The sequence below is a fragment of the Pyxicephalus adspersus genome, chromosome 8, assembly GCF_032062135.1.
Source record: "Pyxicephalus adspersus chromosome 8, UCB_Pads_2.0, whole genome shotgun sequence".
Classification (NCBI taxonomy): domain Eukaryota; kingdom Metazoa; phylum Chordata; class Amphibia; order Anura; family Pyxicephalidae; genus Pyxicephalus; species Pyxicephalus adspersus.
In genome coordinates, this window is record NC_092865.1 from 61,500,256 (window position 1) to 61,515,924 (window position 15,669).

Below are 15,669 nucleotides of genomic sequence, written 5' to 3' on the forward strand. Positions count from 1 at the left end.
ATGAAAATGTATCCTCTCCAAGCCTTGAAGAGCTTTATTAAACCAGGCCCAGTAAGTCTACTGGACAAAATTAATGAACCAACGGTTGTCAAGTACTATGATGTAGTGGCAATGGGATAAGTCTGGCCTGATGAAATCATGGGTGGATAATGAAGTTGGAAGGCTGAGGAAGAAAAAGAAAGGACGACAAGAGGGAGGGTTGCTTATTTCTAAAACAGTTTTTAGGGCAAGTTAAAGATGAAAATATGTGTGAGATGATAGCCTAAAATTGGTTAAGAGTGAATATCCATAGTGAAGGTGATTTATTAAAAGTAATATTATTGATGCGTTCCTTCTTGAAAATAACAATATTTCAAGAAATAGAGAATAGCACAAAACATGATGTTAATGCAAGTTTTAAAATTCTCAGACATTCTAAATGTAAATCCAATTTCTAAATTTTATATAGCTTTTAACATATTTAATATAATATATATAAACAATAATATAAATTGTTTTTAACATTTTTAAAGCCCATTCAATCTTTCAGTTTACATCCTCTACATACATTCCAATTGTTTTCAATCAATTAATACTTTACTTTAAAATGTTAGTTTAGTTTAGTTCAAACCAGACGAACACTAATTTCAACACAAATGATGCAGACATGGATCACTATTGTCAACATAAGTACACCTATTCTGTGAAATTTCATGCAGTCATAATGTATGCAGGTGCATGCAGTTAGAAAATGGCTGCAGAGGTAAGGCACAGTAAATTCACTAGCAGCTTCAGGATGCGAATGAAAGCTGGATGAAAGTCCATCTGTCTTTGTGGGAGATGGTAGAATATCAGAACACTTGGTAGTCTCAGAAGACTTGGAGTGATATCACTAATAAGCTGCTCATTGTTCTCCTTGCTGGAGAGGAAGCTGTACCTGAAAACCTGCAGTGCAAGGCTCGTCCTGCTTCAGCTTTATAATATTCCTACACCTCTTCTGCTGCTTTATGATAATTTCCCTATGAATCATCAGAGAGAATTTATCATGATTGACATGAGAACGCAAAGTCCAGCCACCAATCAAATCACCAATCACTGAGAGAAATGTAGAAATTTCCACTTCCTTCTAAAAATTCTAGTGGCCCGGCTATCTATGGCTTCAGCACCTCCTGGGTCACTGGCTCATAACAAGCATGCAGTTTAAAAAATCAAAGTGAGTTTGGGCAGTGATTCAGATTCGTATCAGTATGACAGCCAGGCAACAAGTATTTTTAGAAGGCATCCCTTTTATTCTCTTACTACAGGTTCCCTTTAAATGTACCGTAGGTTTCCTTTAATAGCTGCCATTTACATAATAGTGAAATTAGCAAAAATAGTTTTGCCGTTTTTTTTTATTCTTAATTACTAGCTGCATGTATACATTTTCCAGCTAAAGTAACAAGCATGCTCATTTATTTCTGATGACTAATCACACATTCTTTGCTTAAGCATCATTTTTTTTTAACATTCCCCAACGGAAGACTTGTGTTAAGAGATCCACTCCATCATTGTATGCTGGAGGACACTTTCCCGTACCTGGTACAGAACAGAATGTTTATTAGTAGTTGATTAGGATTTCCACTAACAGATCATCAAACAACGCCATTAAAAAAACAACAGGGAGCAAATTACAACGAATGGTTTCAATTAAATTTACTAGATTAAAAGTGTACATAAAATGGGTGGTAAATGTGTTTTTGTTTAGGAAGCAGTGTCACTTCAAAGAAAGCTACAGTTTATTTAAAGAGAAGGGTCACCAAACAGATCTCCACCAATTATCTTTTATTGGTGATAATTAGCTATTTAATGGGACACTGCATGCAGGTGGGTTATAATGCAGGTCATAGGACCAGAGACATTCAGGAGTGCTCCTCCAGTGATCGAATGGAGAAAGCAGAATTCTGTGGTATATAAATTACATCTCATCCTTACAAAAATGTATTAATTAGGGTTAATTTTAATTAAAAAATTTTTATTTGGCGTGATTGTTTTATTTAAAATTCTCCAGGCAAATATCTCTTCTGCTGTAAGACACCTTCCATCTTCCAAGTGAAATGGTGCCCAGTGTCATTCAGCCCTGAAGACTGAGGACATAACTTGACATAACTGAGGTCAGCAAGTGATGGACCACATCTAAAAGAACGCCAGAACTGCTTCGACCAGAGAAGACTTGAACAGGACCCCACTTTTCATGGGACTGGCCTGAGGACATCTAGAAAAGAGGAATAAAGGAAAACTCCAATGGGCAGAGAAGGGGAGCCTAGAGCCTGGATCTGATCTTAAACATAAGCCAGTCCCAATTGGACCTGTACAAAAATGTAACTTATTGTTAAAAGGAAATATGCCTGTGCAATTTTCACTATGTAAGTTTCCAGTTTTTACAGAAGCCTAGTTCTAACAGGTTGAATTAACAGTCAATAAAATGAATCCTTTGGCTATGCTCAGTGCAATTATCACTCACGGGCACCCATTTTTAATCAATTTTTACATAGGTGTTATATCGGCTTTATCAAACTACCATCAATGTCTTTGTTTAGGTATTGCATTTTTCTTTACCAGGAAATAGAGGGGTATAGCATGGAATTGACTATTTTACCTCCCAAATGCTTTCAATCTGTTTAGCAACTATTTCCAAAATGTTTAAAAAACACTTGGCAGGTATTTGGAAAAAGTACCCATTCTATGGAAACGGTTTAGCAGGAGACGGATCTGAGATGTTGCATCACCTGGTCAACGCCTGTAAAAATAGAATTTTCAGTTGTTCCTATTTGTTTCAATGATACTAAAGGGTCTTGCCAGCACATACACATTTAAACCACTGCAGTACCACTATCTTTGACTAAATATCATCGTCCTAATTGAAATACTGAGGGTGTTATTGCTAACCTCTAATTGTTATTTTTCTTTTTTTTCTAACCACCAATTTCTAACTTTAAAAATGTTTGCCTTGCTTTCATGTTGTTCATGACTTCATTGCTTCCTGAATTGCTGACCTGGATCAAGCAAGGAGATTTGGAGCTCTGTCTCCACTCCAACTTCACTGGGTACATGTTTGTCCCGAATCAGTGAGTCAAAAAGAACCAAAGCTACATACACCCAAACTTGCAATTTCAGAAGATTGGTAATTACACCCTTCGTATTTCTTTCAACACAAGTGTAACTTAACTAAATATTTTTGATTCCTTGAACTAAAAAAGTTGTTTCCCTGACACAGTATCATTGTATCTTGGGAGTGTTTTACTTGCTCTTTGTGGCAGTGCCAAGAAAGTCTGTACCAAGATACATTGTGCTGTACAAGCCTCTGCTTGCATGGTTTACTAACAATATACTAGCAATGTTTTTGTAAGTCTAGTGTGCTGAATGTACTGTGCAAAGCATTTAAAGAAAGAAAGACAAATAACGTGCCATTATAACAAGGCCCCATGTGCCCAGGGACATTGGCAGTAATTGATATGTCAGCCTGGACGCCTTCATGTACTAAACAAACTGCTAGATGTTCATGTAGTTGTAAAGAAGACAGATAGATGACCATACTAAATTAAGTTGTATTTCCACTGATAACTTTTGAAAGTTGATAGTTAGTTGTTTTGTCTATACTTTGACTTTTAGGGCCCATTCTGATCCTGGTGTTTTGGCCAATGTGTGTTGAATGAATGCCTCATATTTCAATCAATGTGTCAGATTCTAATATCTTTGACTGGTAATAATACCAAATTCAAAGTGAGATTTGGTTTGGCTGCTCATTGTTCTCTTTGCTGGAAGCTTCGACATGAGGAAGAAGAGCCCTGCCACTACCAAGATGACCACCTCCATAGAGAGATCAGCAGCAGGGAGCCTGCCTAGGGACAGGTTCACACCTGCCTTTAAATTGTGCGATCCTGCATACTTACCCACTTGAACACTCACACGCATTTGACAACTAGCAGCAGTGAGCGCTACTAGCACACTTGAGTGTATGAATATCCTATGGGTTGAGGTTGGTCCCAGTTGGTTGGCAAACCACTGCCACAAGAGTCCTTTTCCTTCAGATTTACTGCTGATGTTCTGTCTACATCTGTCAAAACAGTGCTTCGGGTCTCTACTGACTACACTAGAACAGTGTTTCTCAACCAGGGTTACTCCAGGGTTGCTGGGGTTCCTTGAGTAATGAGCAATTTGAGGCTCTCAGATCAGTTTAAATGGCACCAATGATCTTTTTAGCTATCCGTAAGGGTAACATTCTTTCCAATAACGAACAATGTAAGAGGAAGTATTCCCAATGACCACCACACCAGTGTGTTTTAGGCTATAATAATTATAGAAGGGGTTCCCTGAAGATCTTTTCAAGGGTTCCCTCATGTTAAAAAGATTAAGAAACACTGGTCTAGAACCACGAACACGAGCTATGATGGAAGAAAAGGAACCACAAAAGATAGGCATCCATTCAATCTACTCAAAGAGTTTTATTTCAGAACAATGCAAGCTCATGAAATTAGGACCAAGTCACCATAATCAGGGTTCCTGTATTAGCATGCCAACCATCAAATATCAGAACTTGGTACAATTTTGTTAATGGATTCTCATAGTAGCTGCAGAGAAAACATTTCAAATCTTAAAACTTACCAAAGAGATTTGACTGCATTTTCATTTTATATTTTACTGGCTTTGAATAGGAAAGGAATCCAGCCAGACGAGTATGACAAACTTAGGTGTAAGAATGACAGTAGGTGTGTCAGTACACTAGATGTGTCATCTTCACTAATTCACTTTCTTGCAGATGAACTTTGTTCTCTTGTGTAATCTGCTAGATTCTTAAAGGAAAACACTCCTTAACTGTACATTGCTCTTTACCTACATATGCCTAAGAAAGCCTTTCTCAAGCCTTCTATCCCAGAGGAACCCTTTAAAAAATGTTTAAGTCTTAAAGACCCCCTGCTAAAACTAACTAATTTAGGATCAGTGGTGAAAAATCTATCTACATTGGTGGTCAAAATGCCAGTTAAAGAGGTCATTGGTGTTGTTGAGGTGCCAGAATTTGGCAGGCACCATCAGATAATAGGTCAATTGGCAATAGTTTAACCTCTGAAGGAAACCTAGGGGTCAGTAGAACCTTGGTTGGGTATGGTCAATCTAATACATAGAGTAGAGTAACTAACATGATAAAGTGTACCTATCACAGATTCATAAATCCTCTGAATTACATAATAAGGTTAGTTTTTTTAAAGTGATATGGGCCACCAAACTGTGAGGTTTTTATTCTGTACTGCTAATTCCAAATAGGTTTATGATCCCTCTTTTCCATTTAGCCAACACAGTTCCCCATTACATTAACTTGTGAAAAGGGTTGTCAAGTATAGGAAGGAATGTACCAATGGGCCAGCTAAGTTCCAGGATTTAGAGCTCCCTGTGCACCCTAGAAATAAACTGAACCAACATGGAAATCTGGCAAAGACAGCTTCTAGGTCACTAGGTAAATTTATGTAAAAACATAATAATAATATGTGTTACCCATTAAGCAATAGTAACAGGAATGAAATGTAAATTATTCTAATTAAATGACCTGGGACACATTACTAACTGGAAAAACCTGTTCTATATTACCAAGCTCTTTTAATAGAAAGCTTCTTTAAAAATCATGTCAGTAAATAAACAAAGTTCGTAGTTTTATTGCAGTTTTTAAAATTCCTTTTATTTTAGTCATTTATACAGAACAGCCATGTTAATAAAGCATATGCTTTATGTCATTGTATGCAATCATGGTACATTACAAAATGTTAGGCAAAAATAAAGATGTCTCAGTCTCTTTCTATTGGGTAGAATCACTAAGAGAAGTGACCTATTGATATAAACACTTGCATTGAAATACACTTCATATAAATAAGTACAGAAAACACATGGAAGCTGGCTATGGATGAATAGAATGTATATGTGTATTACATGTATATGTGTATTATTATTTACAAGGAAATGTATACAGGGTTCTAACGTTCCAGAATTGAACTATGGGTTCTATTTATAAAGCAGTGAATCTGACATTCACTGAAACTTTTCCTGGTGGAGAATTAATAATGCTTTAAAACACATGGACCTGGAAGATTCTCTACCAGTGAGTGTTTTGTTAATATTAGATTTACTGCATTATAAAACGATAGCATGTCCAGTTCTGTAAAGTAAGAAGCTAAATTAAATATACCTTTCCTTTTTTTCTATACTGAACATCAAGGACCCAAATCCACAGGAATAAATACAATAACTGAGCTCTAAGAGGCAGCCCTGTTCTCTCGTCTTTTGTCCCTCTTGCTTTCTTGCCATTGGATTTGGGTTCTTATATGCCCTGGTTCGCACCTGGAGTGCCAATGCTTTTAGAATCCAATTACGAGAGATCTAAATGAAAATGATAAATGGTTGGGGTCTGTTTCCATTCTCTCTTGCTTTATTTAGGTGTGGAGCTGGCCCAGGGGTGACAGGGAAGGGGCCTTTTCCTCTGAAAGTTTTTATATATCACAGGATTAATCCAGTCCATGCCTCATCTGTTTTCTATGTGTTCATTCCTCGGGCGTGTCTGGATTTTGGATTTTGTTAAACCCCTGTTATTGCTCGATGAGTTAATGTTGACTGTTTGAATTGTTTCTCTCTTGGTATTGTATACGCCTGTATGTCATTTTCCTTTCTTTCTGGTAAAGAATGTTAAAAAAAAAAAAAAAAAAAAAATCTGTTGCGCTCTTTAAACACTCCACCATGAAAAGTATACAGGAGCTTCCAATATTGACCTCTGTCAAGAAATGCTAGCCACCTGCTGTTGTGCTGACCTGGAAAATTGTTAAGTTCAGGAAAGTTAGGGAAAGAGTTAAAAATCAACTGAATTTTAAATCATCTAAAAGCTGTACGTTTTGTGTGGAAGCAGTGGTCAGACCTTTTTTGAGAGACCTTAGCTTCTACACTGAAAGCAAGGGTCCTTCTCTACAGCATACTGGCAGGGGGCAGACTTTTGTAAGCTGCAGTTGCTTTCTACACAAAAAAGCAGTGTACAACTTTGAGCACCTTTTGTTTTAATGCACTTACAATGCATTTAACTGATTTTATCTAAAAGTTCAGCTGTACTTTAAAAGTTCCTATATTTACACTTGCACTGTGTTTGGTATAGATTTCCTTTAGGGGGTTGCAAAAGTGGCAGCTGTGACCAGGCCTAACCACAAGGGGGCCCCATTCATACAACTGCAACCTCAATGCAACACCTGATTCATAGGTAGAAAAGGTATATTGTATAAAAAGTATAAAAATGAATAATGAAACTTTGTTTTGCAATATTTTTAAACATAATATAAAATGTATACAGTTTCCAGTTTAGGTAACTAATAACTGCATGTTTACAATGTGTGTACTGGCAAAATATTTTTTAAATGTTGGATGGGGTAAGGAAGTTGAAAACCTATGAAGTTTTATTTCCCCTGGCTTCGTCATGTTGGGGAGAGTTCTCTTCATTTCCTGTCCTAGAGATGCAACAGAAAAGGCGAGGAATCCACTTATAAGACAGTTATCACGACAGTGTCCCCAATAGAAGATGTACTGCTCACCTGTTGTTTGGTGACCACTTTTGATTATGTTTGCTTGCAGTGCACAGTATATTAAGAGGTTATAATTCTGTCCAGTAAAGCAACCTATTAATTACAGTATGTTATCCATAAATATATGTGACTAAAAATTTGTAATTTTTGGGTTAAAAGATGTAAGATGTGATAATTAGATCCTCAATGGTATTGGTTTAGTTCCCCCTGTATATCACTGTTGCTGCCACAAAAAATTTATTAGATTACCAAAAATGTAACGGTGGTCATCACAAAAGGAAGTGTAGGAAAATCTTTCAATGGGGTCATCAATGACACCTAATAAAGTCTAAGAAGGATTGTCCACTTGCTTTGAAATGCAGTACTGTTGTCCAGATTTGGGTTGATTGCAAAATTGTCCCTTACATCCAAAACTTGGTTCAGTTTTTTTAGACCTAAATAATCTGCTTGTTCAAGACAAATTTAGCTCATTATTAGCACGCAGCTGGCAGATGTACCTGCTGTGTACATTAGGAATGGGCTCACCACCACTCCTATGGTTTGTAACCAATTGACTTGGACCCGCTGGCAAGGAATTCATCTGTTCGTATTTTTATTCACTGGTAGTTGCCAGCCCAAGGAACCACCCGTCATTAAGAATGTTTCTCAAATTATGAGGTTTCTCATTTCATTAGCCTGTGGTGTCAGGAGCAGTCTGCTGGTGGCTCACTGTTTACAGATAATAGGAGTGGCAGTGAGCTACATGTCTCTATAGAACAAACAGAAAAGAAAGTTTATTTTTGCAAACAAGAATGTATTGTAATCAGTGATACAGCTCATAAATAATAAATAAACAATAAATCACAAAACAGTACATAAATCATATGTACCTAGCTTAGTTTATCAAATTCATCTACCATTCTCTACAATCTCATCCAATATATCAATATGCGCTCCACTCTCCCCTGAAGAAGCCTTACGGCGAAACGCCTCGGGTAACAGAGATAAACTTTTTGTCTATATTGTGAAAAGATTTACGGATTCGTTTTGTAAGCCTGGTATCATGCTTGAATACAATTTATTGAAACTACTGTTGTTGTCACAAAGAGCCGTTCTGCTTTTTCTTCCTTCTTCATATGTAATTTATACAAAAGGCTTGGCAACCTATTATGTTACAATACACACGCTTTTTGGGCTTCGTCTCTTCTAACATTACTACTTTCACAAAACCCCTGCCAACCTCTGATTGAGAAAGCCTACTGTATAGTATTTCTCTTTGCTCCTACCCTGGGGACAGGTTCATACTTGCTGCAGTTTTGTGCTGTTGCTTGAGGACTGGCACTGCAGTGCTGGTTTCAAAAGAACCCCAGCGTTTGCACATTTGACAGATGGCAGCAGTGAGGGGAACTGGTATTGTTCACTGGAGTCCCTAATCATTCCCCATGGAGAAGCTGCTGGGAGACGCTACCATGTCATCCAAGAGACAGAGTATTACTGTTGGTAAATGCACAGCAACCTCACTGCTAATGTGAATAAGCCCTGACAGCTACATAACCATTCATTAAAGCAGAACTAAACTAAAACCAAAAAAATATATACTTACCTTCAATCCTGCATGTCCCTCGCGCGAAGGCGCTGGTCCTTCCTATGATCTGGTCCTGGAATTCCTTTTTGTCTCGGTACAGAAGAAGCATTGAGCACCACCATCTTGAATATTCTCTTCCGCCTTCTTGTTCGGTCTTCTTTCTTCGTCTCCTGATCTTGCACTGCACAGGTGTGAGATAGTGATGTAGCTGCTGTGAAGGGGGAAAAAAATGAGAGCTGATCGCACTGCGCATGCTTGAGATTGGCATCTCTTCCTCCCAGAAGGAAAAATGCCCCTTTTGCGCATGCCCAAGATCAGGCACAGAAGGAGCAGCCAGAGCCGACATGCCCTGGATCTGCACTGCCATTAAGTCTTGATTGCCGCGGCAAACTTAAAGGGGCGGTGCTGCACTTTTTTTTTTAGGGTGTTCCACCTAAAAAACAACATTTTTGCCTTACATAGAAGGGTTGTCTACCCTTCTTTGTAAAGTAAAAATGTTGAGTTTAGGTACCCTTTAAAAGTAAAACACAGAATGTAAATATAAAAACACTTTGTTTATTGTTTTGCATTTTTGTATTTTTACTGACACATTCTTTATAAACAAAGCAATGTTAGGTATTTAGAAAGTGGGTGAAGGATGCCGCAGATTAATATACTAAAACCAATGTAATCTTTATTCTCACTGTTATTGAAATGAACCAGTGGTGTCTTCTGGGGGCCCCATGCACAGACCGCCAGCAAATGAAAAGGCTGTCATCTAATGCCTATAGGCACCCTAAATTATAATTTTATTGTCCTTTATTTCACAATATTCAATGGACAATCTCCATATCCCTGGAGAAAGGACACAGCTTGCACTTAACATGAATACAGCAGCCCCAGCTGATCACACAATAATAGTGCAGCTGGCGCCCTCAGTGTGTTGTATACAAAGCTCTGGTTGCCATGGTGACGTTTCCTGGCGGATGAGGAGTTTCCTTCTTTTCTTTTCCGTCTCTCAGTGATGACGTAGACGTGTTGATTGACGGCTGGATGGAAGCTCGGTTGCTGTAGAAATGTCTGCCCTGGGGATGGAGGGGAGCGAGGAGGCGCAGACCCCCAGCGGGGAGGCCTTGTCCCTTCCATGGGATCGCTTCTCCTCCTGGCTGCATTGTATCTGTGTGGTGGGATTCGATCTGGAATTGGGACAAACAGTGGAGGTGAGAGGGGGCTCTGCAACTTGTTCCATCACTTGTTATTGTTATTGGACCAGGCCTGGCCTGTTAGTGATTCCATTCATTGTGTCTACAGCTCCCACCAAACCCTACAAGAAGATCCCTCTGTGCCTCTTTTTTTTTATTATTATTATTCATAATATTAATAAACAGGATTTATAGCACCAACATATTACACAGCGCTGTACATTAAATAGGGGTTACAGATGACAGACAGACACAGGAGAAGAGCACCGTGCCCCGAGGAGCTTACAATCTAGGGTATAAATATATATAAATAATGTATTAGATCAGTGGTGTAAAATTCTGGCCCGCGGGCCAGATGTATTGGCACTACTACAATTCTCGGCATTACTCGCGTCTCCAGACCAGCGGCCTCTCTGCCTATGCGTGGCCCCGCATTTTATAGAAGCAGATGATACCGGGAATTGTAGTAGCGGCATCACTTGTGTTTATTGAACAGCAGGCTATGTGTGGACCCCGCGGATTTTAGACTGACAAGTAAACTCAATAATCAGGAATTATCATAGAGCTTTTGCTATATTAATTCTTTTACTGTGCCAGAGAATGCAATGTGTATGCAGCTATTCATTTCCTTTCACATTGCAATCTCTGGCAAAGTAAAACAATTAATCTCAATAGGAAGAAACAAGAACACATGAGAAGAGCATGCAGTAATATGCAGTGGATTGGTCTAAATCATTTACATCAATGCACTGCATATTACTGCATGCTCTTCTCATGTGTTCTTGTTTCTTCTTATTGAGAAAAATTTTTTTATTTCAATAAATTTCAAGTTTGGCCCGCAAATTGGTCTAAGTTTTTAATTTCGGCCCTCTGTGTATTTGTTTGACACCCCTGTATTAGATCTTTACTGGAAGGCCTGCATACAATCACATCAGGGAAATAAAGTGGACCTGTCACCTTATGTAATAGGATGGTTATACGTTTTATTTTATGGGGTGGGTCCTTCTAGGCAGGGCTGAGATCATGTGACCCGGGCTTCCCTAATTGTGATACCTTTATTATTATTATTTTTAATAAACAGTATTTATATAGTGCCAACATATTGTACATTAAATAGGGGTTGCACATGACAGATACAGACAGGAGGAGTAGAGGATCCTGCCTCGAAGAGCTTACAATCTAAGAGGTGTTATTGCTTAAAGTTGTTAAAACGCAGTATATGTCATCAGCCTAAAGACAAGCAAGGAAACAGTTGTGGCATCCAAGCAATGTCAGTGTCCATGAAAGAAAATGCAATTATATTGCGAAGATATTTTTATTTAAAAAAAGCTAAAATTTAAAAATTACATTTCTAAAGTACAAGTCTACTTAAGGTTTAAAAAAAAACAAAAAGAAACTTTTTTTATATTGTACTTCCGTTGTACACACACACACACACACTCACTCACTCTCTCTTTCTCTCTCTGTGCTTCTCTATGTGCATGGCCCTGTGACAGCTGAGTTGGCAAAGGAAAATGCTTTTACCATGATTGGCTCTAATGCTTGCCAGTTTTAGTGTTAGCTGAGGTTTACACATTCAACATTTAGGAACCGTGAAATCTTTGGGGAAAGCAAGGATCAGTCCTGGTAATTAATAAGAAGATTGTGAACAGGCAGGAGGTTATGTTTTATTGCAGAAGGCCATCACCTGTCTCATTCTGTAATTTAAAACGTCAAACTTTAGTTCTGCTACATATTTGTAGGTTGTCCTCTGAAGCAAGAGAAGCCGCATAACTTCACTTGTCACTGCGAGGTCCCATTCTTCAGAAATTACAGCTTTCTGCCTTTAGAATTGGTGCCGTTTTACGGGCAAGAAGTGGAATATTTTAGGAATTGGACTTCACAGAGACAAAGTAAAGATATGTAGCTCATAATTCTTCAAAGGAGGAAATACAAATACTTGTATTTAATATAAGCCATTCACAGTTCACAGGTATGCTGTAAATCGATAATTTGCAATATTTTAATCATTGTATACACTCTAGGGCAGCGGTCACAGTCATCTTTGGTATAACTAAAGAAATGTAAAATATTTGTTTGCTTTTTCTCACTCATTATGGGTTGATGCCATGAAATATAACAGGTAAAGAAAATACACAGTTAAGGTCATACTTACCTAAAATAGCACCTAAGAAATAAATAAAATGGGATGAGAATCGGTATTGGCGGAGCGGGGTGACTGTTGTAATGGTGGAAACAATACTTAAGCATACGGCTCGGCAATGGTTGCCTCGTACAACGTAACACTACACTGACGTCACGCTGCGCCTTCCTTGTTTTTCTGTCTCTAGTACAGTTTGTGAATATAGTGCAATATAAAGGCGAAAATTGTCTTTCAGAATATAAGAATTTATTAGAATATTATTTTTGTTTCATTATTAATAAAATATAAAAATTGCAAATGATGTCCACATTTTTTTGTGAACCACCAGTTGGCGACTGCTGCTCTATGACACATGCACTGTCCGTGTGGATTCCTTGCTGAGTTTCCCGGGAATGGGCTGGGTGTCGGAGACAATGTAATTTTTGTGCACATGTGTGGCTGAAATAAATGTCTGTCTACCTAGGAATGTGGGGAGATTGTCACGGTGGGCTTGTTTGTACAATAGGCGCCATAACGCTGCACATTATCATATATGGCAAATACCCATCCAACACACAGCGGTATAATTCAGCCTTAAAAAAAACATTTGTTGTTCATAGTAAGTTTCCTTTGTGAGTCCACAGTAATTTAATTGCTGGAAAGTTTACTCATTTCATATTTTTTTCCAGTGCTTGTCTTCTTATTTGTTCAGTGCTCAACCCAGAATTTTTTTAGAGCCGGGTGGGTAGAAATTGTATTCTGGTGGCAGCCCCTGTATTGTGATCCAACTCATCAGTAACCACCTAAAAACAGCCAGGGGGTTACTGAAAAGTGCCAGGTGGTGCGCACGGCTAAGAGGGGCTGGGGAGAACACTGTTATATACTTAAAAAAAAGAACTGTCTCCACCTGGAAAATGTACTGATCTTGTCTGTACTCTGCATTATATTCATGTAATCAGCTCATCCTGGCGGAATAAGAACATTTTTATCAGCAAATGAGTTAAAAGAATTTCATATTATATTCTGAACACAACAAGTGTTGCCCTTGGGACGATCTTATGATCTTTGTACAGTTTGTATCTAGAACAGAGCAAGCATTGTTGGTTTTCTTTTGGTTTTGTACCGAACAATTAATTGAATTGACATGAGTAATACATAATTCATACTTGCTGCAAAGTAGATTGACGCAGTTTGCATTTAGGAGTAAAATGTCATTGAAATGATTTCTTTATGCACACTGTCAGGGTTATTACTAAAACAAGATAAAGTAGGACTTCAGTGACACAAAGTGGGTACCTATGTAGATATGAAAATTGGATAGAGGTTCTAACCGTTCATCATTTTGTTAAAGAAAATGCTACATGTTGGAAAAATTTAACTTGGTAAGTGACTGGGACAGGGCAGAGAATTGTTTCTAACTTTTATAACATTTTAAATCCATGAGAAAATGGAGTACCATTACATTGAGTATCATAACATACATGGAGTACCATAACATTTTTTTATGCTAGTAGAAAGAAATTTTAGGCGGGTTTTCAGCCCTTGTATTGTGATGCAATTCATCAGTAACCACCCAAAAACAGCCGGGTGGTTAGTGAAAAGTGCCGGGCGGTGCGCCCAGTTAAAAGGAGCTGGGGAGAACACTGAACACATATATAGCACACAACTTTGTCTTCTATGTGTTATGTATATTGTGGTGAAATCTGCATGCATTGTGTTCTTTCTTTTCTTCTGCCTGTGGAAGACATACAAGTCTTTCATAAGCAATGCGTAATCTAGTAGCTTTTGCTTATCAGATAACTTTGTTATCACATATTTCTATCACATCTGAGATATCACGGTGAGAATTTTACAGTATATTTAAAGCTGTAATTGTATCTTAGCTTAATGGCTTCGGATTATTGTTAAAACCCCCTTGCCATAGAACAGAATGGTGCTGTGTGTACAGTCCTCATTTATTCATTTATCACTGGAAACGATCACGAAAGATTGCCGGGAGTCCATCATACATCTGTACAAGTCTCTCATGGTAAATGCTCTTTAAATACACCACACACATATTCTGGCATAGCTGCTTGGTGTGTATTGCCATAGATGTGTCACATATGTTATATGGTTAAAACTTGTTAGTCTTGGAAGAATGTCACAGTGCAATGATTGCCAAGGACTGACTGCGATTTTATATTTGTTAGTATTATCCCCTGGTTACAGCTGAACAAACACCAGTCATGATGTCATAAATGTTCCTGACTTAATCATTCTTAAACTCAGAGTAAAGCCTGTAATTGACGTTATTAGACACTAATGTAACCATAAATAATCTGCCAAAATAATGTGTAAGGGGCTAATGTGTGCTCCTAATCTTCCTCACTATTATGGCTGATTTATGAACCAGAAAAATATTAAATGCTATACTAGACTTCTGCTCTGCTTTACATAACTCTGATGCAAATGAGTGTAATGAATTGGACTTTAAGGGACCTATTTATAAAGCAGTGAATCTGACATTCACCAAATATTCTTTAGTGGATATGTTTCCAGATCACTGTGTTTTTAATTGCAGCAGTTTGGTTCTTAATCAGAGAATGGTGCGTGTCAAATTCCTTGCCAAATGAGTAGACCCCTATGTGATGGTGTCTGGCTTTTTTAAGGGTTCCATATTGGTTTTCTGCTTCAAGAAAAGTCTCCTGGTAATTGATTATATGTTGAGATTTCAATAACACTTAAAACAAGATTCTAAGAATGCTTTGCCTTTAACTTTTTTTTTTTATTTCAATATTTTTGTATTACATTTTACAAAAAATGTTAGACATGTAAAGAAATAACAAAGCTCAGATATGGTGTAGCAATTCACAATATGCAAAGAAAAAAAAGGCATAGCTATGTAATAAACAATAGATTGTAGCAGAGCCATATCGTGTGAAGCTGGGTGATCCAGCAAACCTGGAATGGATCTGGCCCAGGATTAAAAACATTTGCTAACAAATATATATTATATATAAATTAACAACTTAACCATTCCAGGTTTGCTGGTTTCACTGATGTAAGTGTATCCTCTCCAGCCTTGGAGAACTTTAATAAATCAGGACCAGTGAGTCAAAATGATCAGTAAAGACAGATATCTAGTCTGTTAAAGCTTTGTGCAAAACCTGATGTTTCATGCAAAGTCTGACCTTTCCTCCTCACCCTCCCTATTGGTCATTGAAAATTATATACAGCTTCACAGGCCAGTAGCAAACT

The 15,669-nt window shown here is 37.9% G+C and overlaps 1 protein-coding gene across 1 annotated transcript in view; it reads left to right on the forward strand.

The window, feature by feature from the left end:
• The first annotated feature begins 10,139 nt into the window (after positions 1-10,139).
• Positions 10,140-15,669, forward strand: part of DENND6A (DENN domain containing 6A) — a 43,677-nt gene continuing 38,147 nt past the window's right edge. The window contains exon 1 of the mRNA XM_072420891.1: positions 10,140-10,325. Coding sequence (XP_072276992.1) covers positions 10,182-10,325 — 144 coding nt within the window. The 5' untranslated portion in view covers positions 10,140-10,181. The remainder of the gene's footprint in view (positions 10,326-15,669) is intronic.